We start from the raw sequence: 27,654 nt of genomic DNA on the forward strand, positions 1-27,654 counted from the left end.
GAGATTCTATCCGACTGCTCACTACTTCCGTGAGGTGGTCAAATCTCCTCGCATGAGGAGGATCTGTATGATGAGCCTCATATCTTCGTCCCTCATGTCCTGTCTCGAATCTACTTTCTTCTTGCGTCCCACGAACGTGCGGTTCAAATCTTTTTCCACTATTGGAGTCCTGGAGAGAATCGAACCTGCGTACTTCCGTCGGGTCATGAGTTAGTTGAAGCTGAAAATCGAACCTGCGACCCTCGGTATTGTCAGGCTCGGTGGATGGGGTAATATCTACCGCAACCTGGGCATGCTGGGATCGCAACGTATGCAGGAATTCGTTGGGGAGAAATCGAACCTGCGACCGTCGGTATTGTCAGGCTCGGTGGATGGGGTAATATCTACCGCAACCTGGGCATGCTGGGATCGCAACGTATGCAGGAATTCGTTGGGGATCTGGAATCATGGAACAAATGGTGTTAGAATCTAACCCCTGTTGCAGTAGTGAAGTGAGCAAGACTCTCGTCTAGTGGGAGGAAAAAAAGTTGGTTAGAATCTAAGGCAAGCCCCCTCCCCTTTCCAATTGGTTTCATCATTTGACCACATTAATATTAATAATACAACTTTCTACTGGAGGTCTCATCTTTAGTCTCATAAGCGCCGCTTACTTTGTAAACTGTGTTCATAAATATGTACCTGAACATTAATGCTTTTGGTGACAGGTTCCATAACACCATATGCTAGACTTCCATTGGGTAACACAAGTTCCAGCTTCACAGCAACACCAGATTTCAACATTTCTGCACATTGCTCTGAAGATAATTGTAGAAAGCTCTGGGGAATATAAACACAAATACAATAATTGAATTTTCTGGGTTAAAACAACTACTACCTATCTCTATCCCCTTTCCAATTGGTTTCATCATTTGACCACATTAATATTAATAATACAACTTTCTACTGGAGGTCTCATCTTTAGTCTCATAAGCGCCGCTTACTTTGTAAACTGTGTTCATAAATATGTACCTGAACATTAATGCTTTTGGTGACAGGTTCCATAACACCATATGCTAGACTTCCATTGGGTAACACAAGTTCCAGCTTCACAGCAACACCAGATTTCAACATTTCTGCACATTGCTCTGAAGATAATTGTAGAAAGCTCTGGGGAATATAAACACAAATACAATAATTGAATTTTCTGGGTTAAAACAACTACTACCTATCTCTACAATTATTGTGGATATTTTGCTTCCCTTGCTATTCTTCCTCATTTGTAAAAAAACCTTTAACTTTCTATTTATGTAAACTGGTAATGCCACTTATTTAAAATAGCTCAATATTGTCATTTTAAGGCTAAATTTCTTCTCTACAATTATTGTGGATATTTTGCTTCCCTTGCTATTCTTCCTCATTTGTAAAAAAAAAACCTTTAACTTTCTATTTATGTAAACTGGTAATGCCACTTATTTAAAATAGCTCAATATTGTCATTTTAAGGCTAAATTTCTCTAAGATCATATCAAAATCTTTGAAGCATCCTGCATGTTGCCTCATGTTCAGATCAATTAAGACGGTTTTGAATCATTCTTAGGTGCAGCATGATATGTACATGTTATCTCAGTATAGGTAATAAAATTGTGCTCTTGGTTTAATTGAATTTAATTGACAGCATTTCCACTTACATCAGATGTAAGACGGTTTTGAATCATTCTTTGGTGCAGCATGCTATGTACATGTTATCTCAGTATAGGTAATAAAATTGTGCTCTTGGTTTAATTGAATTTAATTGACAGCATTTCCACCAAGACGGTTTTGAATCATTCTTAGGTGCAGCATGCTATGTACATGTTATCTCAGTATAGGTAATAAAATTGTGCTCTTGGTTTAATTGAATTTAATTGACAGCATTTCCACTTACATCAGATGATGAGAATGTCTGTGACAGACCATCTGATGTGGACTGTGTGTATTGGAGAGGAGGAGGGGAGATGGCATGGCTAGAAGAGTGAGGGTAGAAATTTTCACCCTCCTCAATGTGAGAGGAGGGAATAGTACGAGGTGGGGGAGCAGAGTCCATGTGGTCAGTGGTTGGGGGTGCTCCATGGAAATCTGAAAGTCAAAACAATCACAAAAATCATTTACTGAGTAGTTTGAGTCATTCATTAATGGTTCTTCATCCTAACTCTCTTTTCTGTAATTTTCTGACAATAAGACCACTGTTATTACAGTTGCCTATCAAACTTCTTCAATTATAATTATTTTATATTGTACAATTAGCAATTTATTATACATCAAGACAATAATTGTAGCAAAGGTAGGTACTTCTGAGCCAGAAAATGCACAGAGGATAATTTTGGGGCACAATTTTTTGGTTGTATGGGTTACCTAGTTATTTAAGATATACATTTATAAAATGAGGGGATAGCAAAAAGGGGATCAATGTATTATTTTTCAGAAATTTTGCTACTTAGTTATTCACACTTGGTCTTGGTCCATGAGAGAATCAGGTACTAAACAAATCCAACATTGTACCTGATTCACTGATGTCAACAAATTGCTGAGACTCTCCATGGCTATATGTGGGGTAGTTTCTAGTAGATAAGAGTTGTTCTGTGACCACTCCATCTTGTCCATGAACATACTCCACCTGAAAAAATAAGGATGAACTCTATGATTCTTTGTCATACCAAAAATAAAAAAAAAAACTGGGCTTATGTTCAATATTACCAAATGCGTAGTACATCATCAAATATTCCTTTACACATCTTTAGAGTTATAGTTGTGACACACAGACCAAGTAATAAAAGGTGCTTTCTGATTGGTTCAAAGGTTTTCGTAGCAGTTGCCTTTAGTTGAATTTATCATCCCCTTGCCCCATTCAGCTAATTGAATAAAACTTACAGCAAAGAGCATCAGGTTGGAGTTGTGTTCGGATTTGTTCTGCTGAGATGGATCCAGCCATTGTCCAACCACCACCTCCTCGTTGTTCATATCTCCTCCACTGCTACAAGCCATTCATGGAGGGATGTCTGCACCTGAGAAAAAACTTACAGCGATTATGGGAATTCCATCAAGGTCTATTCCTGAAATGTAGGACCTACTTAGGGAGGTCTTATCATCACTTGAGCAGTCTCTATAAATAGATCTGATCTTCTCTAATTTACTTACCTCACGCAAAGACAATGTTTCCCATGTATGTTATGCTTTGCCAAAAGTCTGACAAATGAAAAGGCTTTCAAATAAAGAAAAGAGCCTCCGTCAGACTTGGGATTTTAGACATTTGTATGTTTTGTGTTTATGAGTCGAAGATTTTTGCAAATCTCATTGATAGTATTATTGATTTGTCATCAAAACGGTTCTTCTCTCTAACCATTGATTTAAGATTTGCTTCCTTATGTATTTTAAACAGTTACCAAGACTTTTTACTCTATTGACTTCAAAAAGTACGTTTTTTTTATATAGCTTGTATGTGATGGTATTTCTTATGTTGTCCACATTCTAAGGAAGTAGCAAATTTCTCTCCCGTGACAGATTATTATAAGAGATAAGATTCTATTTTAATTTAAAAAAGGCTATTTTTACATGGTTTTACTTAGCTTGTTTACACTGAAATATTGACGAAAAATTATTGCACTTTAATTTTTTCGCTAGCAAGACACTTGATATAACTAGGTCTTCTTTTTCTTCGCCTTTTCCCGTGTACAGACTGGGTCGGTGTTTTTCGTCAGCCCTATAACTAGGTAACCTTGGAAAATAATAATCTGACTGTGTCTCATTAAGATTTACTGACTGACTGCGTACTTTTTGAAGTCAATAGAGTAAAAAGTCTTGGTAACTGTTTAAAATACATAAGGAAGCAAATCTTAAATCAATGGTTACTATGGTTAGAGAGAAGAATTGTTTTGAAGACAAATCAATAATACTTACAATGAGATTTGCAAAAATCTTTGACTCATAAACACAAAACATACAAATGTCTAAAATCCCAAGGTTTAGTGGGAAAAACTAGACACTTCCTAGGTTGTTTGGAGATCAAAATCACTTATCAAATAAGTAGGTACTTCTCAGGTTGTGGACAGGTTGACTTTTGAATCTTATGATAAAGGAAAGAAAACTGAAAATTCTGAAAAAGGAAATTTCTTTGAAGTTTTTCACTTTTCACAGCACTTGCTAGTTGCTAAGTTGTAAGTTGCTATTGCTACACTTTACTGCAACGTTGCCAGATATCGCATGTAGAGAAATTTCCCCCCACATTGAGGGAACTTTTACTGAAAAGGTGGGAATTTTACATTTTGTAAGGGAAAAAGTACAAAGTTTTGGCATAGACATATTTTAGCCGTATTTTTACTATGTGACTCTTTATTCCATTTTCAACTTCAACACCCTGACTGCCAAAGCATATTTCATGGTGATTAGTGTGATTACCCACAGACCGCATGCATGAAAACATTTAAATCATCTCCCTGAACATTCTTGATTTTTTTTTTTTTTATTAAAAAAATTGCAAAATATCCCTCAGAAGCCCTCTATCAGATAAACATTGAAAATACATGAGTGGTCTGTGGTAGCGAGTGTGGACGTCCAAAGCAGAATCTCTTTGACTGAACCATCTTGAATAAAAGTCACAAAAAAAATACGGCTTCACATAAATATCATTAGCAGGGAATTTTTTCCTCAGATGCAGGGAATTTTTATTTTATTTTTCATCTGGCAACACTGTACAAATCTTAGCGTGTACCTATCAGATGTTTTCTTTTGGAAAACTGGAAAAGTGTTTATTTTTCAATTTTCATTCCCAAGAAAATTTTCCTGGATCCTAATCATCCTTAAGTTTTTCTTCATTCTACTCTTCCGAGTTGTGTTTTCATTGCAAGTTAAATTCAAGTCAGATTTCCATGATGGAGCTCTCAGTGAATAAAGTGACTAAGTTTTCCTTCATTCTACTCTTCCGAGTTGTGTTTTCATTGCAAGTTAAATTCAAGTCAGATTTCCATGATGGAGCTCTCAGTGAATAAAGTGACCAAGTTTTTCCTGTTTTTCTTCATTCTACTCTTCCGAGTTGTGTTTTCATTGCAAATTAAATTCAAGTCAGATTTCCATGATGGAGCTCTCAGTGAATAAAGTGACCCAAAGTCTTTAGTTACCCACATAGGTAAAATGTTTCTTTGCCTGGGAGGGACTGACAAGAAACGCCGATCTTATGTTTTACTTCAATGTGAATGACCTCGAACACCATTTGTAACATTGACATTTGTGGCAAGCATGCTTAATATAATCTATCTATATTTTGTATAAATTTAAGTTTAATTTTGTTTTTACATTGCTTAGTTAGGCCATAGGTATAAGAATCTAATGAATGTGGAAAAGACGTGATGGTACAATGATTGCCTAATTGATCGATAATCGGCACAGTGCCCACTATGACATTGATGGATACAAATTTCTTCCCCCCTCTGAGATTAAAGTTCACCGAATTAGATTAAGGCCATTAAGCAACCCAATTTGTTGATTTCAAACATTGGATTAAGTTTATCTAATCTAATTTCTAGAACTAGTTAAGTTTAATTATAGTGTGGCATTGCGCATTAAAACATCAAGTGGGGTCGAGATTTTCTATTGTTTTCTCCACAAGAGTTACATCACTAATTTGCAGTGACAAACTCTGTCCATACTTGATAATTCTCCTCATAATTCCCATCTCTTGCTCATTTTTTGGAGACACAAACTTTTAATTGGTATTGGGGAATAAAATGTCTTGTCTCTATATTTCTCTTCTCTCATTTTCTTTAAATCGCAAGATTTTTATTGGTCTTTCTGTAATCCGTCTTATTTGTTAGTATTTTGTTGCTCTCTATGTATTCTATTTCTATTTCACAAATTCCTCTTTTCTTCTCACTAGACACTACTTTTTCCCACTAGACTTGGGATTTTAGACATTTGTATGTTTTGTGTTTATGAGTCAAAGATTTTTGCAAATCTCATTGATAGTATTATTGATTTGTCTTCAAAACAATTCTTCTCTCTAACCATAGTAACTTAGTAACCATTGATTTAAGATTTGCTTCCTTATGTATTTTAAACAGTTACCAAGACTTTTTACTCTATTGACTTCAAAAAGTACGTTTTTTTTATATATAGCTTGTATGTGATGGTATTTCTTATGTTGTCCACATTCTAAGGAAGTAGCAAATTTCTCTCCCGTGACAGATTATTATAAGAGATAAGATTCTATTTTAATTTTAAAAAGGCTATTTTTACATGGTTTTACTTAGCTTGTTTACACTGAAATATTGACGAAAAATTATTGCACTTTAATTTTTTCGCTAGCAAGACACTTGATATAACTAGGTCTTCTTATTCTTCTTTTTCTTCGCCTTTTCCCGTGTACAGACGGGGTCGGTGTTTTTCGTCAGCCCTATAACTAGGTAACCTTGGAAAATAATAATCTGACTGTGTCTCATTAAGATTTACTGACTGACTGGTTACTGTACTGCAAATGAAACAGTACCCTGTGTGATTTTAGTAATGTAAGCTGTAACTTGCAGCCTGTGAGTACAATTGTTATGAAGCTAAAAAAGATGTAGAAAATATTATTTAAGAATTTGCCACCAATTTTTTCAACACGATTAGTTTTAATTATTTAATTTTAGTAAGTTAATTACGATTTAATAAATATTTATATGAATTACATTAAATTAATAATAAACATTGGGTGTTCTTTTTGTATGCCTGCCCTTTTTTCTGATATTTCAACCAGCCCCTCAATTGGCCTCTAATTATTATTAAAGTTGTAAAAAATAGAAAGAAAAATATTTTTTACTAAGTGCAGCTTTCCCTACAATATGCTTAATGGTAAAGAAAATAATATAGGCAAAGAGTCAATATTATTATTATTTATTTATGTATAATTAAGTAGGTATTTGTATAATGTGCATCCCTGCTCTACACACTACATACATACATACAGTGTGTCCCAAAAGTCTCTGCGAAATCATAGCACTTGGGCCTCTCTGTATATTTGGACAAGATTTCAGGCTTAAAAGTCTGAATTTGAGATCATAAGTATTATAAATTATAACTATAACATATATATCCATCTATCTGCCTCGGTAATGTAGTACCTACTACTATATTGTAGTAGTCAAGTGGGTTAAAACAACTACTATCTCTACAATTATTGTGGATATTTTGCTTCCCTTGCTATTCTTCCTCATTTGTAAAAAAACCTTTAACTTTCTATTTATGTAAACTGGTAATGCCACTTATTTAAAATAGCTCAATATTGTCATTTTAAGGCTAAATTTCTCTAAGATCATATCAAAATCTTTGAAGCATCCTGCATGTTGCCTCATGTTGAGATCAATCAAGACGGTTTTGAATCATTCTTAGGTGCAGCATGCTATGTACATGTTATCTCAGTATAGGTAATAAAATTGTGCTCTTGGTTTAATTGAATTTAATTGACAGCATTTCCACTTACATCAGATGATGAGAATGTCTGTGACAGACCATCTGATGTGGACTGTGTGTATTGGAGAGGAGGAGGGGAGATGGCATGGCTAGAAGAGTGAGGGTAGAAATTTTCACCCTCCTCAATGTGAGAGGAGGGAATAGTACGAGGTGGGGGAGCAGAGTCCATGTGGTCAGTGGTTGGGGGTGCTCCATGGAAATCTGAAAGTCAAAACAATCACAAAAATCATTTACTGAGTAGTTTGAGTTATTCATTAATGGTTCTTCATCCTAACTGTCTTTTCTGTAATTTTCTGACAATAAGACCACTGTTATTACAGTTGCCTATCAAACTTCTTCAATTATAATTATTTTATATTGTACAATAGTGACAAACTCTGTCCATACTTGATAATTCTCCTCATAATTCCCATCTCTTGCTCATTTTTTGGAGACACAAACTTCTCTTATACCTATTTCTCTTCTCTCATTTTCTTTTAATCGCAAGATTTTATTGGTCTTTCTGTAATCCGTCTTATTTGTTAGTATTTTGTTGCTCTCTATGTATTCTATTTCTATTTCACAAATTCCTCTTTTGCCTATATTTTATTACATCCCTTCTCTATCTATCCAAAGTTCTCCAATGGGTGTTTTAAATAACCGGGCCAGCCTAGTTAGCGTGGTTGGTTGCGCGTCCGCCTTGTAAGCGCTAGACCGCAGGTTCGATTCCCGCCCGGGGCGGATTTTATCCTTAACGAACAATGTTCGTTCTCGTGGCTTTCTCCTTTGCTGTCTTCCTTCTCTCTTCGATTTCGGGACGATAAGACCTTATAAGTTACAGTTCCCTCTGTCAAACCTCTTAAGAAAAGTCTTATAAATACCTGGTGAAGCTGAAGTTCCATTAGCTTCTTCTTCCTTGTTCTTCTTCTCTTTGTCTTCCTTGTCCTTCTCTTTGTCTCCCTTCTTTCCCTTTTCTTTGGCGGGAGTGGCAGGTTTAGGTTTTGGCTCTAAACTTGGGTCTAAAACGATTTTGCCTACGTTTTTACGTTCGTGCATCTTCTGCATGCCTTCATGTACCTGAAACATGGAGAAAAGAAAATGTGTTTTTACGTTCGTGCATCTTCTGCATGCCTTCATGTACCTGAAACATGGAGAAAAGAAAATGAAGATTTTTGAGGTGAAGAGTAAGATTACATAGTCTGGACAGCTATAAAAGCCCTATCTTTAAAAGCGAAACATGGAGAAAAGAAAATGAAGATTTTGAGGTGAAGAGTAAGATTACATAGTCTGGACAGCTATAAAAGCCCTATCTTTAAAAGCGAAATCCATCCACTTTTTCATTCACACCACACACTTATCGCTCTCACGTATTTAGCTTTATTTTTCTCCTTTACCGTAGGCGAGACTCCGAGAACATGGAGAAAAGAAAATGAAGATTTTTGAGGTGAAGAGTAAGATTACATAGTCTGGACAGCTATAAAAGCCCTATCTTTAAAAGCGAGATCCATCCACTTTTTCATTCACACCACACACTTATCGCTCTCACGTATTTAGCTTTATTTTTCTCCTTTACCGTAGGCGAGACTCCGAAAATAAATTCGGAGCATCCTCCACCCCTCGACAAAATCCTGGATACGGCGCTGATCGCTCTATCTGCAGAACATCAACACGTAGAAAACTGAAATTTTTGTAGAAATATTCCTCATACTTCCTAAATGTGCAACAGGAGAGGATTTTGCCGAAATCTACAAGAGAGGATTTTGGCAAAGCACGAGCAATTATAAAATTATAATAGCTGTGACCTTTTGAAATCAAGAATTTAAGAAATGTTACTCACATCTTCCAACGCCCATGTAGAATCAATGACTGGCTTGATACTGCCTTTCTTCCACAGGGCAATGACCTTATCATACACAGAATGGATTGTGGCTGATCCGTTCTGGTGATGTAGGAAGTGGCGCAAATTGAATCCACCCAGAGTTTTGTTTTCGTCAAACAGCTTGATGGGGGAGACTTTATCCACCTGAAAAGAGTTGGAGCGTAATGTGTCAATCTGTTGCTTTTGTCTTAAGTTGGTACTTTTACCAATGCGGATTATCTCGGAATTGAATTCAAAATCCTTGGGGATTAGGTTGAATTCTGGATCCAGCAGGGTATGACATAGACATAAAGGAGGACGGTTTAAATGGATCCTCCATTATTCCCAATTCAGAGGTAGGTAATCCCACTTTGTCAGCTTACTTTACTTAGGAGGTAGCCGTTTTTTTTTCGTAGCAATGGAACAACTGCTACATTAGACGCATGTGGCCTGTGTCGTAGCATGTCCATCCCGTAGTATGCCTCTCATCAGATGGGCGAGAAGAGACACAATACTTCCCATTTAGGTGCTGGGTCAACACGAGAACACCAGAAAGTAACCCGTTGAAATATTTGCAATCGAAAAACGAGTGCAAATTTTTGTCGATGGTGGGATTCGAACCCGGGACCTTCTGCATGGTAAGCAAGCGCGTTACCACTAGACCAACCGTGCCAGATAAGATAAGATTCGACAGATAAGATTCGTTCTTGGAACGGCTGGCTTTCTACAACCCTGTCCCACTTCTCTCTTCGATTTCGGGATGATAAGACCTTCGTTGTGACAGTTCCCTCTTTCAAACCTTGTAAATAATAAAATAAAAAAGTTACAGCTGTTAGGTACTTACCTGCCACCAAGATTTCGCTACACTGAAGATACTCTTAGTTTCGCCAGTCACTACATTACTAGACCCATACAGGATGTATTTGCCCAATGGTTTCAGAAGGCTGTAGCCACGATTACACTCCTCGCCGTAAATACAATCTAAAACCACATCGACACCTTCGGGAGCGATCCTGGGGGAAAAAAATTATACAGATTATACATATTTTTTCACGGTGAGATATTAGGTGATGATTATACATATTTTTTCACGGTGAGATACTAGGTGCAAGGGCCATGCCCATCTCACGGACACGGAAAAACAAATCGTTAATTTTTTAGGTACTAAAAAAAAAGAGGAGCCTGCTGGGAAAGCGCTTTGAATGTACCACCAGTTCCCAATGGATGACTGGAATTGACCAACGTTGTACGTGATATTGTATTCAGATGGGTGACCAACCCATCCTTTAGAGTTGTTCGCCCCTACACCTAAGCCTCAAAGGGGGCTTTTTGTGCATGTGTAGATTCGTAGAAACTCAACCGAATGGAGGGTAAAACCCCCGTCACTAAACACCTTGGCAGTAATACAGTGACAATAAACCTCTCTAAACTGGATTCTAGTGGGTTAGTGTTAGAACCGGGTAAAATCGGGATAGAATCCGGGTACAGGATCGGATAACCTGATCCTGTACCCGGATCCTCGGTTCTTCCCGGATAGAATCCTATTTTGCTTACTTGGGTATCGATCAAACGAACTCATAGGGGTACTTACTTTCGCACTTCTGATGCATAGTCAGTGCCTCTCTCTAACAGATGTTCAATACTGGCACTTAGAGCTTCATGCTTGGATTTGGACGCGATTCCAAACAACTTGACATCGGCCACTGTTTTACATAACTGAGCCACGGCCAAACCCTGAAATAGGAAGAAAGGATTACACAATAGCAGCTGTTGTTGTTGTTGTTTTAGAGGCTTTAGCTTTCGCCGAATGGTAAATGGCAGAATACAGAAAAGATATCTTTTTGTATCTGCCATACGTTTTAGAGGCTTTAGCTTTCGCCGAATGGTAAATGGCAGAATACAGAAAAGATATCTTTTTGTATCTGCCATACCAATGGATCATCTGAGATTTTCTTCTACACAGGACGCTAAAGATCTTGTGCTTATAGCACGCGAAGTTCTGCCTGAAGTGGACAAAGAAAAAACTTACAGTGATTATGGGAATTCCATCAAGGTCTATTCCTGAAATGTAGGACCTATACTTAGGGAGGTCTTATCATCACTTGAGCAGTCTCTCTAAACAGATCTGATCTTCTCTAATTTACTTACCTCATGCAAAGACAATGTTTCCCATGTATGTTATGCTTTGCCAAAAGTCTGACAAATGAAAAGGCTTTCAAATAAAGAAAAGAGCCTCCGTCATTTACTAGATGAGAAACATTTTACCTATGTGGGTAACTAAAGACTTTGGGTCACTTTATTCACTGAGAGCTCCATCATGGAAATCTGACTTGAATTTAACTTGCAATGATGACTGACTGGTTACTGTACTGCAAATGAAACAGTACCCTGTGTGATTTTAGTAATGTAAGCTGTAACTTGCAGCCTGTGAGTACAATTGTTATGAAGCTAAAAAAGATGTAGAAAATATTATTTAAGAATTTGCCACCAATTTTTTCAACACGATCAGTTTTAATTATTTAATTTTAGTAAGTTAATTACGATTTAATAAATATTTATATGAATTACATTAAATTAATAATAAACATTGGGTGTTCTTTTTGTATGCCTGCCCTTTTTTCTGATATTTCAACCAGCCCCTCAATTGGCCTCTAATTATTATTAAAGTTGTAAAAAATAGAAAGAAAAATATTTTTTACTAAGTGCAGCTTTCCCTACAATATGCTTAATGGTAAAGAAAATAATATAGGCAAAGAGTCAATATTATTATTATTTATTTATGTATAATTAAGTAGGTATTTGTATAATGTGCATCCCTGCTCTACACACTACATACATACATACAGTGTGTCCCAAAAGTCTCTGCGAAATCATAGCACTTGGGCCTCTCTGTATATTTGGACAAGATTTCAGGCTTAAAAGTGTGTCCCAAAAGTCTCTGCGAAATCATAGCACTTGGGCCTCTCTGTATATTTGGACAAGATTTCAGGCTTAAAAGTCTGAATTTGAGATCATAAGTATTATAAATTATAACTATAACATATATATCCATCTATCTGCCTCGGTAATGTAGTACCTACTACTATATTGTAGTAGTCAAGACGCTCGCCTGGTAATCAAGAAGGCGTGGGTTCAATCCAAGCCCGAGGTATGAGATTTTATCCTCAACATTATTTGAGAATTTGACCACAGTAATAGTAGTAGCCTACTGCTGGGTTAAAGGGACTCTTTAGTCCTATTCGAGCAGTATATAAATAAATTACCCATTATCGCTTTAGGGAGTTCTAAAGGTAGCTAGCCAATAAGTGGTTTATATAAATAAATTACCCATTATCGCTTTAGGGAGTTCTGAAGGTAGCTAGCCAATAAGTGGTTTTATCATACTACCTAATACGTAGTAAAATTTTACATTTATTACAAAATATTTTAAAGGTACCCTTTTTTCTTGGAAAACAAAATGTGAGTAGCTAAATATATAGTAATACGGTAATGTTAGTCATAAAAAGAATACATTAAGTGAATCAATAACAATGGAGCCTACATACATAAATATCTATATTTTGTAACTTTCTAGCTAGACATAGGTAATGAAAAAACTTATTCGAGTTAATGGTTAAAACATCACGTATACCTCCTGTGAGTCCTGTGACTGCACGAAATAATGAGTTCAGACGATAAAACAATATGCACTGTGCCCTCGAAACTCCGACCCTTCAATCAAACATAGAAACGAGAGCGACTCAAAGGCTAGACATCCCGTCGCCAAATATTATAGCTGAAACAAACACTTCTTTTTTATGACGCCCAAAGCAACACGCAACGGTATAGTCATATTGGGAGCAAGGACAGTGCGAGATCCTACAGGTCAAATGACCTGGAAAACAGAAATAACTTCAATTGGGGAAATGAGTTCTAAAGTTTCATCTTAGTACCTAGTTGGTATCAAACTTTCTTGACTTGGCGGGGCGGAGCGCTACCGCGCTCCTTAATCTGGATGGGTGATCTGGGCCATCGCGTGTTTCTGGCTTTTCCTGGCCCGCCCTTTCAGACAGGGTGAGGTAAAGGCGCCAGGTCGACTCACTAGTATTACCGTACTTTGTACGCAGAGTGGGTAGAAATGTCATACAAGTTTCATCTCACTGGGGAAATGAGTTCTAAAGTTTCATCTTAGTAGTTGGTATCTGGATGGGTGATCTGGGCCATCGCGTGTTTCTGGCTTTTCCTGGCCCGCCCTTTCAGACTGGGTGAGGTAAAGGCGCCAGGTCGACTCACTAGTATTACCGTACTTTGTACGCAGAGTGGGTAGAAATGTCATACAAGTTTCATCTCAATTGGGTCAGTAAAAGTGACTCAAAATTTGGTCAGAAGATTCGACCTTAGGTACAAGCACAGATCTTAGGATAAAAACCATATTTATCAAGGCAAATTCTCTTCTATTCTCCACAATGTAAACCGTACCTGACGTATTTACATGCCAATTTTCCACTAGGCATTCGTCACCCTCGCTTAGGTTGCATGGCTGCCTAGCTCATTGCTAGCAGCTATTGTGCAACGGGAAGAGAAAGTACTTTACATAATCGAGACGCGAACTCGAGATCAATTTACGCTCAAGAAGACAATGGATCATCTGAGATTTTCTTCTACACAGGACGCTAAAGATCTTGTGCTTATAGCACGCGAAGTTCTGCCTGAAGTGGACAGAGACTCCGAAAATAAATTCGGAGCATCCTCCACCCCTCGACAAAATCCTGGATACGGCGCTGATCGCTCTATCTGCAGAACATCAACACTTAGAAAACTGAAATTTTTGTAGAAATATTCCTCATACTTCCTAAATGTGCAACAGGAGAGGATTTTGCCGAAATCTACAAGAGAGGATTTTGGCAAAGCACGAGCAATTATAAAATTATAATAGCTGTGACCTTTTGAAATCAAGAATTTAAGAAATGTTACTCACATCTTCCAACGCCCATGTAGAATCAATGACTGGCTTGATACTGCCTTTCTTCCACAGGGCAATGACCTTATCATACACAGAATGGATTGTGGCTGATCCGTTCTGGTGATGTAGGAAGTGGCGCAAATTGAATCCACCCAGAGTTTTGTTTTCGTCAAACAGCTTGATGGGGGAGACTTTATCCACCTGAAAAGAGTTGGAGCGTAATGTGTCAATCTGTTGCTTTTGTCTTAAGTTGGTACTTTTACCAATGCGGATTATCTCGGAATTGAATTCAAAATCCTTGGGGATTAGGTTGAATTCTGGATCCAGCAGGGTATGACATAGACATAAAGGAGGACGGTTTAAATGGATCCTCCATTATTCCCAATTCAGAGGTAGGTAATCCCACTTTGTCAGCTTACTTTACTTAGGAGGTAGCGCGTCTGCCTTGCAAGCGCTAGGTTGCGGGAGCCAACTTCATGTTTGACAGATAAGAGTCGTTCTTGGAACGGCTGGCTTTCTACAACCCTGTCCCACTTCTCTCTTCGATTTCGGGATGATAAGACCTTCGTTGTGACAGTTCCCTCTTTCAAACCTTGTAAATAATAAAATAAAAAAGTTACAGCTGTTAGGTACTTACCTGCCACCAAGATTTCGCTACACTGAAGATACTCTTAGTTTCGCCAGTCACTACATTACTAGACCCATACAGGATGTATTTGCCCAATGGTTTCAGAAGGCTGTAGCCACGATTACACTCCTCGCCGTAAATACAATCTAAAACCACATCGACACCTTCGGGAGCGATCCTGGGGGAAAAAAATTATACAGATTATACATATTTTTTCACGGTGAGATATTAGGTGATGATTATACGTATATTTTTCCACGGTGAGATATTAGGTGATGATTATACATATTTTTTCACGGTGAGATACTAGGTGCAAGGGCCATGCCCATCTCACGGACACGGAAAAACAAATCGTTAATTTTTTAGGTAGTAAAAAAAAGAGAAGCCTGCTGGGAAAGCGCTTTGAATGTACCACCAGTTCCCAATGGATGACTGGAATTGACCGACGTTGTACGTGATATTGTATTCAGATGGGTGACCAACCCACCCTTTAGAGTTGTTCGCCCCTACACCTAAGCCTCAAAGGGGTTTTTTGTGCATGTGTAGATTCGTAGAAACTCAACCGAATGGAGGGTAAAACCCCCGTCACTAAACACCTTGGCAGTAATACAGTGACAAGGCTTAAAAGTCTGAATTTGAGATCATAAGTATTATAAATTATAACTATAACATATATATCCATCTATCTGCCTCGGTAATGTAGTACCTACTACTATATTGTAGTAGTCAAGACGCTCGCCTGGTAATCAAGAAGGCGTGGGTTCAATCCCAGCCGAGGTATGAGATTTTATCCTCAACATTATTTGAGAATTTGACCACAATAATAGTAGTAGCCTACTGCTGGGTTAAAGGGACTCTTTAGTCCTATTCGAGCAGTATAAATAAATTACCCATTATCGCTTTAGGGAGTTCTAAAGGTAGCTAGCCAATAAGTGGTTTTATCATACTACTTAATACGTAGTAAAATTTTACATTTATTACAAAATATTCTAAAGGTACCCTTTTTTCTTGGAAAACAAAATGTGAGTAGCTAAATATATAGTAATACGGTAATGTTAGTCATAAAAAGAATACATTAGCACACTCGAATCCCAAAGTGACGGGACATTTAGGAGGAGAATCGATAGCACCTTGTCGAAGCATCAAGTCCTGGAAACTGAGTCCGCTGTAAGAGAAATAAAATGTGAAAAACATAAGAGAAATTGAAGAAAACTAGGTCTTCCTAAATGTCAGAGAAAAGACACTTCCTGATTGTCGAATCTGAGGACTAAACGTAGCCAGCCTAGTTAGCTTGGTGGGCATAGCGTCTGCCTTGTAAGCGCTAGGTCGCGGACTCGATTCCCGCCCGGGCGGATTTTATCCTGAAGGGATAAGGTTCGTTCTCGGAACGGCTGGCTTTCTCCTATTTTGTCTTCCCTCCGTCTTCGATTTCGGGACGATAAGACCCTAACCCTAGCAGTTACAGTTCCCTTTATCAAAGCTCTTGGAAAAAAGAGGACTAAATGGACTTGCCCTCATAATTATGAAATGTAAAGAACATCCTGAATTCTAATCAAGGTGTCAAAACTTGTCAGGAATGGAACCTAGACCTCCTACTGATGTCACCTTTTGTGTGTCAACCACTAGGCGTATGAGGGTAAATTGAGAACTACAACATAGACATAGTAACAGGTCTTAAAAGCATTGGTATAATAAGTCGATATGTAGGTACAGCTAATGTTTATTTTTGTAGCTAGCGAGGTACCTATGTACCTATTAGATTACCTACTAATCTCCTCACTTAGGCAGGTTACTATTTTCAGAGCTAGCAAAACTTCACAGGTAGAAAGAAAGGAAATGCATGAAATTAAAGTTCACCAGAGTGTGACTGCAACCATCACGCTAGGTACCTTGCATAAATTTTATATCTAACTCTAATATCATTAACTTTGTTTAATTTTTAATCCACTTTTTTCTTTTTTTATATCAAATTAAAATATAAGTATTAACATATGAGACCCTGTTTAGACTGCTGGGGTAAAGGGGTTTTCAAGTTCTATTCGGGCACGATAAATAAGGTATGTCCTATTCCATTTTATCATCATAGCCCTATACCTTTACTCCTCTACGCCACTGATCTAAAACCTACAATACAAACCCCGCGTTTTGTCACTGATTTCAATACAATATGAACCCCTTGTTACACATTAGTGGCAATGAGATAACGACTGAATAATGGTATATTATTGTGCTCAATTAGAACAATTACTCCGACATTTGACATGAAACTCCTTACGAACCTATATTATGAGGGTAACTCACATTAATATCCCTCCTGGTAGAGCTTGCTAACATGCAGAACTTAGAGACCCTTAGCCTCAGCCCTAGATACCGTGCCAAGTTGGTCAGTAAATCAATAACAATGGAACCTACATACATAAATATCTATATTTTGTAACTTTCTAGCTAGACATAATGAAAAAACTTATTAGAGTTAATGGTTAAAACATCACGTATACGTCCTGTGACTGCACGAAATAATGAGTTCAGACGATAAAACAATATGCACTCTGCCCTCGAAACTCCAACCCTTCAATCAAACATAGAAACGAGAGCGACTCAAAGGCTAGACATCCCGTCGCCAAATATTATAGCTGAAACAAACACTTCTTTTTATTGAAGTAAAGTGACGTCATGGGTTGAAATTTTATTAGGGTGTCTGCTCAAGCCCCTTTCCTATTTTAATAAAATTATTAATAATAACCTAAGCGTGAGCCGTCTGAATTCTTGCCTTGGAATGAATGGTTAGGACGTGATATTTCGTCCACGCGATGGGGTACAGGTTTGAATCCCGGGGATGGTAAGAATTTGGGAGCCAGTGGCTTTACGAAGACGGAGAGGCAAGTAGCCCGTAGAGCCAGGGAATATCGTTACGGTATACCTGCACAGACAAACTATAACCGAGAAGGGTAATGAAAAAAGGTGGGCGGAGTAAGAAAATAATAAAGATACGTTAGAATCTACATAAATAGAAAGAACTCAGCACTCTTGACCACTCGACAACAAAAGTGGGTTAATCAGACCTAAAAGTTATGTAGTACCTATATACCTATATCAATATAGTAAGCAAAAGCACACACCCATATACAACAGTATATGGTTCCAAACATTTCATTCAGCAATACAAGACGTCCTTATCGGTACTTGAGAGTGTTTCTGGATTGATATTATTGCTGACTCATAAGGACATCTTGTTATTGTGATGAGCTCATAGTAGATTTCCCAGTGCTTAGTCACAAGTGATATAAAATGTGGACTATTTACTATGGCTGCTTGTTACATCTGGGCTATCAGGGGATATTACAGCTGTCAATATTAGGACCTAGGACCACGTATGTAGCATATATTACTTGTGGACCTCTTTATAGGTACATACGTATTATGAAGACAACGCAACGTATCCAATTATCTACATGGACTGAAAATGTTGTTGTAGTGGTCTAGCTGCACCGAAGGGGGTTGATGGTCTCTAGCCAAGATTACTTGGCCCGTCCTGAATCGTAGTCAACCATCATGAGGACCTGTGCTTTTCCTTTTAAGCATGATAAAGCTTTTGTAACCTCCAGCTGGCCAGGCTGGTTAGGATTTGACTGCTCTGATCCCTATTTACAGTCCCACAGCAAGACACAGGTCTGCTCCCTGTATAGTGTATAAGGTACCCAAGCTAGACAACCGTGGGATGAAAATCAGCATTTTTTCGATTTATCTTGGGTAGATGATTAGCATGACTAGAAAAAAGTTCACATTCAATCAGCGAAGACTTCAATAAAAGTAATGTTGATCTCTGAATCATATTGGTTGTATGGAATCTCCCCTTCTTGCAACCTCCCTTGGAAACCTTTTTATTATTATTGTTATCATTATTACTGATAACGGGAATATTTTACAAAGGTCAAAATGTTATCGCTCTCTCTCTCTCTCTCGCTCACTCTTATCTCGTTCAACCGAATTATAAATAAATAAAGGCTCCACTCGTAAAATTTGTAGCCAAAACCAAATGTCATCCCAAAACAATCACCCTAATTAGGGCTAATTAAAAGGCTGGCGAAAAACGCCGAACCCATCTGTACACGGCAAAATGCGAAGAAAAAGGAAAAGAGGCTCCAACAGAGACTTGTTTTTCGAAGTTGGACTGAATGTTGACGAGATCAACCAAGGCAGGAACATCCTCATTATAAGCATAAACCTCGCAGTATTTACTGACAAACATGAAAAATAAGACCTATTGGTGTGGAAAATGACCAAGTTCAAACCCCAAAGTCCAAATATCCATGAAGCCTCCCCAACAAGCCACTGAGGGAGTAAGAAAAGTCCAACATCTGAAAATCTTTGGACATTCGTAGAAAATGACCCGGTCCAAACTCTAAAAGGGCATGAAGTCGTGAGGAAACCCAAGTAAAGAACGGAGAGGGGTGGTTACAAGTCCAAATATAGGAGGGTCAGACTTAAAGGTAGGAGAGGGTAGACTCAAAGGTGGCAGAGGGCAGACTCAAAAGAGGGCGGAGGTAACGAATTATAGATAAATAAATAAAGGCTCCACTCGTAAAATTTGTAGCCAAAACCAAATGTCATCCCAAAACAATCACCCTAATTAGGGCTGATTAAAAGGCTGGCGAAAAACGCCGAACCCATCTGTACACGGCAAAATGCGAAGAAAAAGGAAAAAAGGCTCCAACAGAGATTTGTTTTTCGAAGTTGGATTGAATGTTGACGAGATCAACCAAGGCAGGAACATCCTCATTATAAGCATAAACCTCACAGTATTTACTGACAAACATGAAAAGTAAGACCTATTGGTGTGGAAAATGACCAAGTTCAAATCCCAAAGTCCAAATAAATATCCATGAAGCCTCCCCAACAAGCCACTGAGGGAGTAAGAAAAGTCCAACATCTGAAAATCTTTAGACATTCGTAGAAAATGACCCGGTCCAAACTCTAAAAGGGCATGAAGTCGTGAGGAAACCCAAGTGGGGTGGTTATAAGTCCAAAGTTTAAATATAAAGAACGGAGAGGGGTGGTTACAAGTCCAAAGTCCAAATATAGGAGGGTCAGACTTAAAGGTAGGAGAGGGTAGACTCAAAGGTGGCAGAGGGCAGACTCAAAAGAGGGCGGAGGTAGACCCATGAGGAGAGAGGGAGGTAGGTGGTGGACTCATATTGGGGAGAGGGGAAGATAGGAGGTAGATCCATGAGGAGAGGGGAAGGTGGGTGGTGGACTTATAGTAGGGAGAGAGGGAGGTAGGTGGTGGAAGAGGGCGGAAAGGGGAAGTGGAATATTCGTGATAAGATGCGTGGGAGACCAGCAAACGCACAATTTCACAACGTAAAGGCGCGTGAGTCTTGTTGCGCCTCAGACAGGGAAATGTCTATTGATTTACTTCTCCAACCCACCCTCACTACCATCACCACACCCTTCAACCCTTCGTCAAGGCCAGAGATGTTTTTCCCACTGACAGACAACAACCTGTTGACCCGAAATGGATTACGAACCGGCGAAATAGAAAGAGATTCACTTAGGTCGAAGTCGAACCCCACTTAGACTAAGAGGCTAATACTTAGGCCAACAATAAAAAAAAATTATTGACGGACTGCCCTAAGTTTGGGCTGCCAAAATCACAGAATTCTTTTCAGACAGAATTGTTAAGGTTAAAATGAAATTGAAATTTTGTTAAATCAAAATAGAGAAAGAGGTACCTAATTGAACGAAATACATTTCAAGTTTTCGATGACTGTCCAATCTGTCCATTTAGTTTGTCATGAATGTCGTCCAATTTTGTTGAAATTTCGTCCAATTTCGTCTATTTAACGCTGTAAAGACCAAAGTTCTTAGGCCGTAACGCCAAATGGTAAACTTTGTATCGATCTCAGTAACAAATTAACAAATCATTAACTACGACTGGTTTGTTCAAATCATACCTTTTATGTTATGTAGGTAAGCATTAACCTATGCAATTACAACATGCCTATAATTTGTTAACTTGTAAAGCGAGTACTCAACGGACCATGCCTTCTACGTTACTTATTTTTTTCTTCTTTATTAGTATTTATTTATTTATTGTAATAGAACTAGTATGTAGCTAGAGGTACAACTTATCCTTACTTTGATGTTAGGTAGTTTTTACATAAGTTAGCCTAGATATCAACAAGGGCGCCAAGTAAACGAAACTGCATATTCTAAGCTTCTAAATAAACCTGTAAACAAATTGATATCCATAGTTTTTACATAAAGAAGTTAGCCTAGATATCAACAAGGGCGCCAAGTAAACGAAACTGCATATTCTAAGCTTCTAAATAAACCTGTAAACAAATTGATATCCAATCTAAAGAGGTAAATGGTAGATCTAATTTATAGGTCGGTCGTATTAGAGCGTCATTTTGTGAAATAGGTCCCACGTAGGGGTTTCTAATGTATCAAAAGTACCTACAGTACGTGTTCAAACTAACACACCTACCTACAAGTTGGATTTTTCCCTTGAAAAAAGTAAAAAATAGGTACCTGAACCTGAACCTACATTAATATCGGTACCAGTAAAAAGGAATTTGTTTTGAATCTCTCATAGGTAAATACTTAAATAGGTAGTCTTCTGCGGCACCGAAAATTTCATGTCGCTGCTGAAATTCAAAGCACAGTTGCGTGAGAGAATCAGAGAATCTAGTCAAAAGCTTATGTCTGCACGAACAAGCATTTAAAGTAGGGTATGTAACGTCTCCAGAGCTACCCATTGCTCATTCCCTGGACTCGGTCTGCCGGGATGGTTATAATAGTAGTAGTACAAATACAAATTTCCATTTTATCTAGTAAATCTAAAGACAGACAACAACCTGTTGACCCGAAATGGATTACGAACCGGCGAAATAGAAAGAGATTCACTTAGGTCGAAGTCGAACCCCACTTAGACTAAGAGGCTAATACTTAGGCCAACAATAAAAAAAAATTATTGACGGACTGCCCTAAGTTTGGGCTGCCAAAATCACAGAATTCTTTTCAGACAGAATTGTTAAGGTTAAAATGAAATTGAAATTTTGTTAAATCAAAATAGAGAAAGAGGTACCTAATTGAACGAAATACATTTCAAGTTTTCGATGACTGTCCAATCTGTCCATTTAGTTTGTCATGAATGTCGTCCAATTTTGTTGAAATTTCGTCCAATTTCGTCTATTTAACGCTGTAAAGACCAAAGTTCTTAGGCCGTAACGCCAAATGGTAAACTTTGTATCGATCTCAGTAACAAATTAACAAATCATTAACTACGACTGGTTTGTTCAAATCATACCTTTTATGTTATGTAGGTAAGCATTAACCTATGCAATTACAACATGCCTATAATTTGTTAACTTGTAAAGCAAGTACTCAACGGACCATGCCTTCTACGTTCTACGTTACTTATTTTTTCTTCTTTATTAGTATTTATTTATTTATTGTAATAGAACTAGTATGTAGCTAGAGGTACAACTTATCCTTACTTTGATGTTAGGATTTACAGAACTATTTAACGCTGTAAAGACCAAAGCTCTTAGGCCGTAACGCCAAATGGTAAACTTTGTATCGATCTCAGTAACAAATTAACAAATCATTAACTACGACTGGTTTGTTCAAATCATACCTTTTATGTTATGTAGGTAAGCATTAACCTATGCAATTACAACATGCGTCATGCCTATAATTTGTTTTAAAGCGAGTACTCAACGGACCATGCCTTCTACGTTACTTATTTTTTCTTCTTTATTAGTATTTATTTATTTATTGTAATAGAACTAATATGTAGCTAGAGGTACAACTTATCCTTACCTACTTTGATGTTAGCCTAGGTTGTGGTTTACTCATCATATTGAACGACATGACGCGAATTTTCCGTATTATAATATCCAAATTTCATTATGTTTGGTCTTTGGTAGATAAAATTGTTAGGACACAAACATTGATGTTAGCCTAGGTTGTGGTTTACTCATCATATCGAACGACATGACGCGAATTTTCCGTATTATAATATCCAAATTTCATTATGTTTGGTCTTTGGTAGATAACATTGTTAGGACACAAACATACATGCATGAATTGAAGAATCAAGTATATAATAAAAGAAAATAAGGTCCAAAATGTATAAAACCTCTACCATATGGTAAGTAAGGAAGATGCGGAAAACTCAAGCAACATATGGAAGTGGGAAATGTGAGCTTACCATGCTTTGACCCGGATAAGGACCTCTCCCTCTGCCACTGACACAAACATACATGCATGAAATGAAATATTGAAGAATCAAGTAATAAAAGAAAATAAGGGTCCAAAATGTATAAAACCTCTATCTACCATATGGTAAGTAAGGGAGATGCGGAAAACTCAAGCAACATATGGAAGTGGGAAATGTGAGCTTACCATGCTTTGACCCGGATAAGGACCTCTCCCTCTGCCACTTAAAATTGAGTAACAAAGACTGACATAATCATGTTGAAAGACTTTCATTTTCAATAGATTTTGATCATTTTGCCTAAATCTAAAGAGGTAAATGGTAGATCTAATTTATAGGTCGGTCGTATTAGAGCGTCATTTTGTGAAATAGGTCCCACGTAGGGGTTTCCGTCTGGCTAAAGCGCTTTCTGTCCCAGCGAGGAAAGCTGGAATTACATTTTATTGATTTCAGAAACACACGGAGCAAGAGCAAGAAAGCTCCGGCTACATGCACATCAGCTGACTCTGAGACTTTCGTATTATTTTAAAACGAAAACATTCTTTTTGTTTAGGATTTTGATTAGATTATTATTTCAGCATCTATTGTTAACTATTGTGAAGGTGCATAAATTGAGAAAACTGAAAACCAGACAGGATTATACATTCGGTGAAAATAGTTTTTACATAAAGAAGTTAGCCTAGATATCAACAAGGGCGCCAAGTAAACGAAACTGCATATTCTAAGCTTCTAAATAAACCTGTAAACAAATTGATATCCCAAATCGTGTTTGATTTATTTAAAATTGAAAAAGTATCACTCAATGGAACATCCCACCTAAATCCGTAGGTAACTAACAACTAAAAACCTATTACCTTTTCTGTTAATGTTACCACTAAATAAACTTATTAATACAATTGGATAAATCTATTTATTATAGACGTGTTGGGTACGAAAATACCTGAATCCCTTCTTTAATACTAACCTATTTGTTGATTCCTTTACAGATTCGCTCGCATCATTTATTGAATAAGCTGCTCAATGTGACATGGAATCTGTCTGGAGGATTACGTACATATGTGAAAACACAAGAACAAATGAAAGATCAGAGAAAAAACTAGAACCAATATTTCATGTGAATCTCAGAATGTGAACAAATAAATTCAGATAATAGTCACAGAGGCATTTGCCCATAATAGGAAGGGACGAAGGAAAACATAATTTCATAATGCCTTACAGGCGAAGAGTTGATTCTAGTATTTCTAATGGACATAGCTTTGTCCTCCCATTTAAAAATAATAATATGTTTCAGCCCATGAATCAGAAAGTCGGGTAACTCTATCAGCATGCGTCTCCGCGTAACACTTAACAAGTGTACAACCATCACGCTGACTTTGGTTAATCTGCTGATCCTCTATCTCCTGTGGACAACTCAGTCAGCAAACAAATCACAAAACTTCCCCGATGTTCGAGTCACAACCAATGTCACTACTACGGCACATGATGAGAATGAGCTCATCATATCCAAGAACTTAATGTACAAGATAATAAAGAAAGACATCACATTCATCTTCCGCCAATATGAAAACTATGACAATGACTTAATAGCAAGTATCGCATCCTTGAGGAACATTTTACCAAACTCGCAAATCCTCATTCTGACAGACAAGTTCATCTATCCAGTGCTTAAACTAAATACCACCATCAAGATCCTCAAGCTTATGCCAAGTCTAGAGAACAACTATGACCAGAGAAACATTCTCAGCCACATCAAAACCAAATACATCATGTTCCTAAGTGATAGTGTCAGGTTTACGAGTGTCCAAGTGTTCATTAAGATGATACAGCAGTTGCAACTGAAATCCACTCAGATTGTCAGTGTTGTTGTGGGACATAGCAAGCAATGCTTGACTGTGAATATTAATGTAAAGCAGTGGACGTTGCAGTTCATCAATCAGACGAGTAACATTTGTGACTATGTGGGGAATGACAGACAGCTAATCTTGGTCAAGAAGAAACTGCTGCATAGCTTGACGGATGCTTTTATGTTACCATTCCCATCTGCATTTTATATTCAGGCGTCCTACTTGAAATATAAGGTAGGTAGTAGGTATGTATGTTGCTCAAAGTCAGTCAATCTTGCTGCACTTAGGTTTGGGTACCTGGGAGGCAAGCACGTGGTCTCGTAACGACAACTGAAATATTTATTTCCCTTAACTAATTATTCTAAATTTCACTCTGTTATAGGTCAAACTGCTCGATATATCGGAGAACTTGATCAAGCCCGGTCGGAAATTGTTCACCAATGTGCAAAACTCATGGAAATATGAGCAACTCACCAAAGATCGGTGGAAAGAAATGTGCAAGAAATTGGGCTTCAAGAAAGTCATTCAAGTGGACAATTCCACCGATTGGTTTGGATGTCGGAAAAATACGCCGAGATGTTTTGGTACTGTGGTGAATAACATGCCTCAGTATATCTACGAGGGGAAGTGGACCCCGCCTTGCTGCCTCAACGCACTAAGACAGACAGGTAAGTGGATATGTTAATATTGTTAATTCGAGGACAAACCGCGGATACCGCGAACAAAACGCGAATACCGCGAACAAACCGCGGATACCGCGAACAATACGCGAATACCGCGAACAATAATACATAATATGTTACACATTATGCAAATACTATGTACATCGGCAGTTCAGTTTTATAAAGATTTGCAGCACAATGTTTCTGCAGATGGTATAGTATATATTCTAACATCATGGTGCTTCCTGCATGTTACAGGTGTACGCGTCCTTAGTGAGTTAGAAAACAAGAAGCTTAGGTACTGGCTACCGCGAGCCATCCGCGAATACCACGAGCAAACCGCGAATAGGTGACTTATCACAGAAGAATCGATGAATATTGTTAATACATAATATGTTACACATTATGCAAATACTATGTACATCGGCAGTTCAGTTTTATAAAGATTTGCAGCACAATGTTTCTGCAGATGGTATAGTAGGTATATATTCTAACATCATGGTGCTTCCTGCATGTTACAGGTGTACGCGTCCTTAGTGAGTTAGAAAACAAGAAGCTTAGGTACTGGCTCCTAGACACGTCCCTATTGGGAGCCTTTCACATGGGAGAAATCCTACCTTGGAACTATCACATAGACATTGGCGTGTACAGGGAAGATATTGAGAGGAGTGATTGGCTCACTAGGAGCGCCACAAGTCCTGTTACTGATGATGAGGGTTTCATCTGGGAGCGAATCAACAACGGGAACTTATACAGGGTACAGTACAGTCATGTGAACAGAATCTATGTCAACTTATACACGTACACCTTGTACAATAACACGTTCATGATATCCCACTATAACACCACGTTCAATAAGTTCTACTCAAGTTTCGTCAAACCTCTGTCACGAATCAAGTTCATTGACTATTATGTAAGTGCGCCCAATAATATTCGCCATTTCTTACAGTTGTTCTTTTCTAACAAACAAATTGACGATCCGGTAAAACTTTTGAACATAACCTAAGGTTACAGATTACAGATCCTTGTAAAATGGCCCATTCTGTCATTAAATATTTAGAATTTGAGCACAAGTACATAATATGTTGTTTGTAGGTATAGTCAATAAATGAGTAATTTCCAATGAATGGGGGATGAGAAAACGAAAATTTACGAAAAATTGAGTAACAAAGACTGACATAATCATGTTGAAAGACTTTCATTTTCAATAGATTTTGATCATTTTGTTACAACTAGTTATGGTTTGAATAAGAATGTGCCAACTATAGACAACCGAGTACAAACGTTAAAATATATTTTATTAACAGATAGGTAGGTACTAATAATATTAGATAATACATAATTACAATTTTTTGTGAGCTTTCTTTCTTTTAACGTCTGTTTCGAAAAAGTACAGGATTAGTACTTTTGGTGAACCCACACTAAAGCCAAGTCCTATGATTAATAAAATTAATGGAAACAACCTACGTTGGTAATGGCCAAGTAGATTATTTCATTGTATTAGGTTTTATACTTTGCTATGGCATTTCCTTCTGATACACGAATCCTAAATTTTAATGTAGTCTAATTGGAATACTAGGAACACTGCATCAGTTAACAAAATTATACGCTTACAACTATGGCTAAAGGTGACGGATGTGTTCCGTTTAAACAAAAAAACAACCAAAGTTTTGAGATTGAGATACCTGAGGATTGTGATTCCAGGGAGGTACTGAAAAATATTTTGGGGAAAATCTCAAGAAGAAAAGTACCCGTCTGTGACGAACCACCTGAAGAGCCAGAATGTGAAGAGGACAATGAAGAGGATCTATGTACAGACTCGTCATCCGAAGACTGTATGGACCCAATCGTAAGAAAAACTAGACTAAAAGAAGATCCGAAAACCATCAAGAAAAAACACAAAGATCAAGCTAAGAAAAGAAAGGCCTTACAAAAAGAATGCCAAAAGAAAGCAAAAGAAATCATCAAAGATTTCCAACTCAAAGAAAAGCAAAGACAACGTAAAGAGAAAGATAGGATGAATAAAATCAAGCGCTATGAGAAACAGATCTAAAATTCCGAAA

At 37.7% G+C, this 27,654-nt stretch overlaps 3 protein-coding genes and 1 long non-coding RNA gene across 5 annotated transcripts; 1 reads left to right on the forward strand and 3 right to left on the reverse strand.

The window, feature by feature from the left end:
- Positions 1-21: 21 nt before the first annotated feature.
- LOC103504981 lies at positions 22-11,641 on the reverse strand. Its single transcript, XM_026820386.1, has 8 exons — positions 11,557-11,641; positions 2,886-3,019; positions 2,517-2,631; positions 1,903-2,093; positions 1,009-1,146; positions 679-816; positions 287-438; positions 22-169 (listed from the first exon to the last, which is right to left on the reverse strand). Exons 2-8 carry the CDS (start codon positions 2,997-2,999, stop codon positions 22-24), a joined length of 996 nt encoding a protein of 331 aa, XP_026676187.1. The 5' UTR covers positions 3,000-3,019; positions 11,557-11,641.
- On the reverse strand, positions 8,252-23,129 carry LOC113465287 (synaptic vesicle membrane protein VAT-1 homolog-like). The gene is made up of 9 exons (XM_026820387.1): positions 23,080-23,129; positions 15,936-16,026; positions 15,483-15,490; positions 14,871-15,039; positions 14,249-14,434; positions 10,883-11,163; positions 10,136-10,304; positions 9,271-9,456; positions 8,252-8,510 (listed from the first exon to the last, which is right to left on the reverse strand). The coding sequence occupies exons 1-9, from the start codon at positions 23,127-23,129 to the stop codon at positions 8,262-8,264; spliced, it is 1,389 nt and encodes a 462-aa protein (XP_026676188.1). The 3' UTR covers positions 8,252-8,261.
- Positions 14,259-15,419, reverse strand: LOC103504982. The gene is made up of 2 exons (XR_003390303.1): positions 14,871-15,419; positions 14,259-14,434 (listed from the first exon to the last, which is right to left on the reverse strand). It is a non-coding gene; the product is annotated as an uncharacterized LOC103504982 (long non-coding RNA).
- A 298-nt stretch (positions 23,130-23,427) lies between the features above and the next one.
- LOC103504964 (fukutin-related protein) lies at positions 23,428-27,396 on the forward strand. Of its 2 annotated transcripts, none has more exons than XM_008469268.3 (4): positions 23,428-23,913; positions 24,072-25,163; positions 25,312-25,597; positions 26,113-27,396. In XM_008469268.3, exons 2-4 carry the CDS (start codon positions 24,411-24,413, stop codon positions 26,595-26,597), a joined length of 1,524 nt encoding a protein of 507 aa, XP_008467490.1. In that variant the 5' UTR covers positions 23,428-23,913; positions 24,072-24,410; the 3' UTR covers positions 26,598-27,396. The 2 variants fall into 2 exon arrangements, with proteins under 2 accessions (XP_008467490.1, XP_017305424.1); XM_017449935.2 differs by having other exon boundaries at positions 23,428-23,909.
- Positions 27,397-27,654: the final 258 nt, after the last annotated feature.

Source organism: Diaphorina citri, unplaced genomic scaffold, assembly GCF_000475195.1.
Source record: "Diaphorina citri unplaced genomic scaffold, Diaci psyllid genome assembly version 1.1 scaffold143, whole genome shotgun sequence".
NCBI lineage: Eukaryota > Metazoa > Arthropoda > Insecta > Hemiptera > Psyllidae > Diaphorina > Diaphorina citri.

What these genes read in the sequence shown, in the direction of transcription:
- LOC113465287 (XM_026820387.1), bottom strand. Translation starts at nt 23,129, where the DNA reads ATGTTTGTGTCAGTGGCAGAGGGAGAGGTCCTTATCCGGGTCAAAGCA. An exon ending in CTTATCCGGGTCAAAGCATG is followed by an intron (nt 16,027 to 23,079) that starts GTAAGCTCACAT and finishes TTTCTCTTACAG; the next exon opens with CGGACTCAGTTTCCAGGACT. An exon ending in TAGCGAAATCTTGGTGGCAG is followed by an intron (nt 14,435 to 14,870) that starts GTAAGTACCTAA and finishes AACTCTTTTCAG; the next exon opens with GTGGATAAAGTCTCCCCCAT.
- LOC103504981 (XM_026820386.1), bottom strand. Translation starts at nt 2,999, where the DNA reads ATGGCTTGTAGCAGTGGAGGAGATATGAACAACGAGGAGGTGGTGGTT. An exon ending in AGACATTCTCATCATCTGAT is followed by an intron (nt 1,147 to 1,902) that starts GTAAGTGGAAAT and finishes TATATTCCCCAG; the next exon opens with AGCTTTCTACAATTATCTTC. An exon ending in CCAAAAGCATTAATGTTCAG is followed by an intron (nt 817 to 1,008) that starts GTACATATTTAT and finishes TATATTCCCCAG; the next exon opens with AGCTTTCTACAATTATCTTC.
- LOC103504964 (XM_008469268.3), top strand. Translation starts at nt 24,411, where the DNA reads ATGCGTCTCCGCGTAACACTTAACAAGTGTACAACCATCACGCTGACT. An exon ending in CGTCCTACTTGAAATATAAG is followed by an intron (nt 25,164 to 25,311) that starts GTAGGTAGTAGG and finishes ACTCTGTTATAG; the next exon opens with GTCAAACTGCTCGATATATC. An exon ending in CAACGCACTAAGACAGACAG is followed by an intron (nt 25,598 to 26,112) that starts GTAAGTGGATAT and finishes TGCATGTTACAG; the next exon opens with GTGTACGCGTCCTTAGTGAG.